General features: G+C 37.4%; 1 protein-coding gene across 3 annotated transcripts in view; it reads left to right on the plus strand.

Annotated features, from left to right (window-relative positions):
- Positions 1-2,773: 2,773 nt before the first annotated feature.
- Positions 2,774-3,959, plus strand: part of LOC107668172 (mitogen-activated protein kinase kinase kinase kinase 4-like) — a 49,378-nt gene continuing 48,192 nt past the window's right edge. For all 3 annotated transcript variants that reach the window (XM_016459970.1, XM_016459971.1, XM_016459972.1), the window contains exons 1-2: positions 2,774-2,951; positions 3,032-3,118. In XM_016459970.1, the coding sequence (XP_016315456.1) occupies positions 2,811-2,951; positions 3,032-3,118 (228 nt within the window). In that variant the 5' untranslated portion in view covers positions 2,774-2,810. The remainder of the gene's footprint in view (positions 2,952-3,031; positions 3,119-3,959) is intronic.

The following is a 3,959-nucleotide window of genomic DNA, read 5'->3' on the forward strand; positions in this document are numbered from 1 at the left end:
TTTTCTCAACACTCCTCAGCGCTGAAAGTGAACACTCGATGGTGATTGGCTAATATTTTTTACCAACAGAGTGCACGAGAGCTCAGCGCTCGCTCGGCCTCCCCCTACCCTTCTCTATCATTAGCGGTTGTAATTACATCAGCAGATTCGGCACATTCGCGATAGAAAAGCGGCGCTTTCACGTTATGATATTACAACTGTGAAATTACAAACAAAAAATACACATTCTGAGACATGAACTGAAATGAATTGTGAATTTTATTAACATTAAATCGTCCTCCTCCCATTTTCACCTCAAAATTATGGGGAAGCTGTGCCTCCCCCAACGAGCCGCCACTGGGTAACTCTAACAGGCAATCTTTGGTCTCATGAATCTGTTATTTCTTCCAGGTCATATCGTTTTGGCTGAGCACAAAGTTTCATAAATTATTTATTTATCAATTTATCAATAGTAATACAGCATGGACTTGTTGCATACATTTGACTGAATTGTTTGCTTTTGTCTTATTTCCTATTACATAAGTCTCTTATAATTTATAGTTATACTTTTATAATGGCTATTGTTCATTAAAACTGACATTTAACAAAAAAAAGGCAGTTGTGCTTGTCATATTTCATTTTATTATACATTCAGTGAAGATAATCGGAGTATATGTGCACTGTACATATTACTTAAACCACATATTAATGTTTTATATTTTTAAAATGAAAACGAAAGGTGTTTTTTTATATTTTGTTTTATATTTTCATTAGTTAATTCAGTTAACATAAACTGCCAATGAAAAATTCTTCTAACATTCATTAATCATAGGTAATTCCAATATTTAATAACCCGTTGTTAAAATCAAAAGTTGCAACTGTGTTATTTAATGAGCTAACATGAACTAAGAGTTGTATTTTTTTTAAAGATTAATAACTTCTGTAGCAAATGTAGCTTTTGCTCATTGTTAATGTTAATGCATTAACTAAGGTTAATTAATGAGGTCTTATTGTAAAGTGATACCTGTTGGTATTTATAGTTCTTTTGCACTTTAATCTGTGTAAAATGTTTTACTTTATACATTTTTCTGTATAAAAAAATTGTATTTAAATGTTCAGTCATTTTGTTATAAGAAAAAAGTTATTAAGCCTGTCATACTGTATTATGACAACACTTTTTTTGAAACTAAATTTCAATACCGTGATAATACCGTATACTGTGATAAAAGCATTAGCAATTAATCGCAACATGAAAATTTGATAACGACAGGCATATCCCTAGTCACTTTTTATACAGCCTCAAGTAAAAATTGCCATTTTGACCCCCCTCTACAAAATAGTGGATTACTTAGTAAATATTCACCCACGACATTTGCTTTCATCACTATACATGTTTATCTTTCTTCAGAATAAATATGAGTTGACACGGAATGACCGTAATGTAAATTAGAAAAAATCATATACTGATAATGCCAAGGTCTCTGGAAGAGGTTTGGATAAGTGATGTTTACGTTCTCTGTGATTGAGTGAGCAGTACGGTGGCAGTGACTTCATCCACTGGTTGTGCTGGTAACAATGCAGTGGGGAAAGGAGCAGGTATCCTTGAATATGAAGTGCTGTAGGATGCAAATCTCCTGGAGCACCAAAGGGTCCTAAGATCTGGAAAAAGAATACCTTTGGCAATATCACAAACACATTACGTCCAAACATGTTGGAAAAGATTGAACTGTCATACATGCATTCATTTGTCCATTAACACCTGAGTTTGTGTAAGATGTTTTGCACTACACATCAATAGCTGGGTTTCCATCACCCTGCTTTTATGCGCATTTTGAAGTATCGCATCAGAATCGAGTGATGGAAACGCTGAATTTCGAATAAAAATGCCTTAATTCGCAAAAAAGTTTTTACGCTCGCTTGAGGTGGTTTTTGACTTGTGCGAAAAAGGGTTATTGCGAATAATGGGAGATGGAAATGCATTTTGCGAATAAATTCCTCCAAGCGCATCAAAAAAGTCATATGACTTTGCGCTATGGGACGGCAAATTCTGACTAACCAGCGGACCGATCTCATTCACAGCATCTGAAATGTTGTTATGGTCATTCGGAAATGCCCGAGCAAAGTCTGTCATCAAAGTATTTCTGTATAATTGCCTCCCAGAACTGTTAAACGACTGCGTTCCCAAACAGCAGCATCCACCTCCGAAAGCAATTACCGCATTCATTGTGTTTCGTCTGCTCGTTCTGAGGTGCAAGTAATTTATTATATAGGAAAATTATTATATTCAGTAGCTTCTCCTACTTTTCTTAGTGATGTATAGTGCCAGCTTATCAGGAAGTAATGATTTTGTTCTCTTTGACTCGTTGGATGGAAACGGTGCTTGTTCGCAAATGTTTTGTGCGATATTCCAATTTTGCGCATAAGTTAAATTCGTAACTTTGGGTGGAAACCCGGCTACTGTCACTGAGAATACTTATTTCTTTGAATAAGTATAAGATGTGTGTGTTGTAGTTTTGCATCAGTTTAAGATTTTGCTTATGTCAGTCCACCAAGATCCAATCAGCAACCTTGCGTAGCAAACCTACATTACATACGTACATTATTGTGGTCAGAGAGGGGCTCCACCATAAACTGGGCCCTGGAATGTGCTGTCCACTACACACATTACATGTATAGGAAATGTTTTAAGCAGCATTCAGTATGGGATTTGACTGTTTGATGCATAGATTAAGTAGGCAATTTCAAATATAGTAGTCAACATTTGAAGTGGATCAAAAAAGTTAAGATCAAAAATCTCTCGACTTTGACAGCAACAGCGACGGGAGCGTGAGATGAGACGGCAGCAAGAGCGGGAGCAAAGACGCAAGGAGCAGGAGGACAAAAGACACAAGGAGGAAATGGAACTCAAGCGTAAAGAGGAAGAAGAGCGCAGGAGAGTCGAAGAGGAAAAGAGAAGGATTGACCTTGAACAGGTGACTTTATAAGTATCTCACATTTATAATGACATGGAATTAAGCTAAACACTGACTGTTTGACTCTGTTTGTTTGACAGGAGTTTATCCACCGGCAGCTCGAGGAGGAACAAAGACATCTTGAAATCCTTCAGCAACAGCTGCTGCAGGAGCAGGCCAAACTACTGGTATTAAAAACCTTTGTTTTAGTTGTGTCATTGTTTCAGTCCTTCAGGATAAAGACTGTATGTTTTTTATGTTTTAATAATGTTCAAATTCAAATTATAGTGATTGTTGGTTTGTGTAATATAAGATTTAGCTGTACATTAAGGTGTAACACACCTGACATGCAGTGTTGGGGAGTAGCTAGCTACAAGTAGCGACACTACTAACGTAACTACATTTTTCAGTAGCGCGACAGTAGCTTAGCTACTTTTAAAACAATGTAGCTTTTCCAGTAGCTAACTACTTTTCCCAGCAAGTAGCGGTGTAGCGCGACCAAATGCTGCATTCCATTTAGCTGTCTGACGAGTCACGAGCCTGTAATGCATTGAAGCAGTCTTCTGACTAGATCACAAATTAAATTTGTTCATTACCGCCATCTGTTGTGATATCTAGAGCCCGACCGATATGGGTTTTTGGGGGGCCGATACCGATATTGGGGAGTAAAAAAAGGCTGATATCGATATATCGGCTGATATTCTTTGTGTATATTATAGTACAATACCAGTCAAAAGTTTGGACACTTTTGTTGGCTGGTGTCACTATCTCGCGAACGCGGCAGCGGATCGAGAAGGGTCTGGCTGCAGCTTGGCGCTTGCACTCTCAGACGTGCATTCTCAGGCTTGCACTCTCAGACACTTGCACTTCCGCTAGCTACGTCACTTGCAGTCTTTTATTTGTTTTTATTTTGTTCTATTTATTGATTACTTTTTGTTTGAATCGCTCAACGTTTTACAACAATAGCCAGGTGGTGAAGACAAGAAAAAAGAAACTAAATTACAATGTCACTTGCAATCGCCACTTGCA

This window comes from Sinocyclocheilus anshuiensis, unplaced genomic scaffold (assembly GCF_001515605.1).
Source record: "Sinocyclocheilus anshuiensis isolate Anshui unplaced genomic scaffold, SAMN03320099.WGS_v1.1 scaffold3332, whole genome shotgun sequence".
NCBI lineage: Eukaryota > Metazoa > Chordata > Actinopteri > Cypriniformes > Cyprinidae > Sinocyclocheilus > Sinocyclocheilus anshuiensis.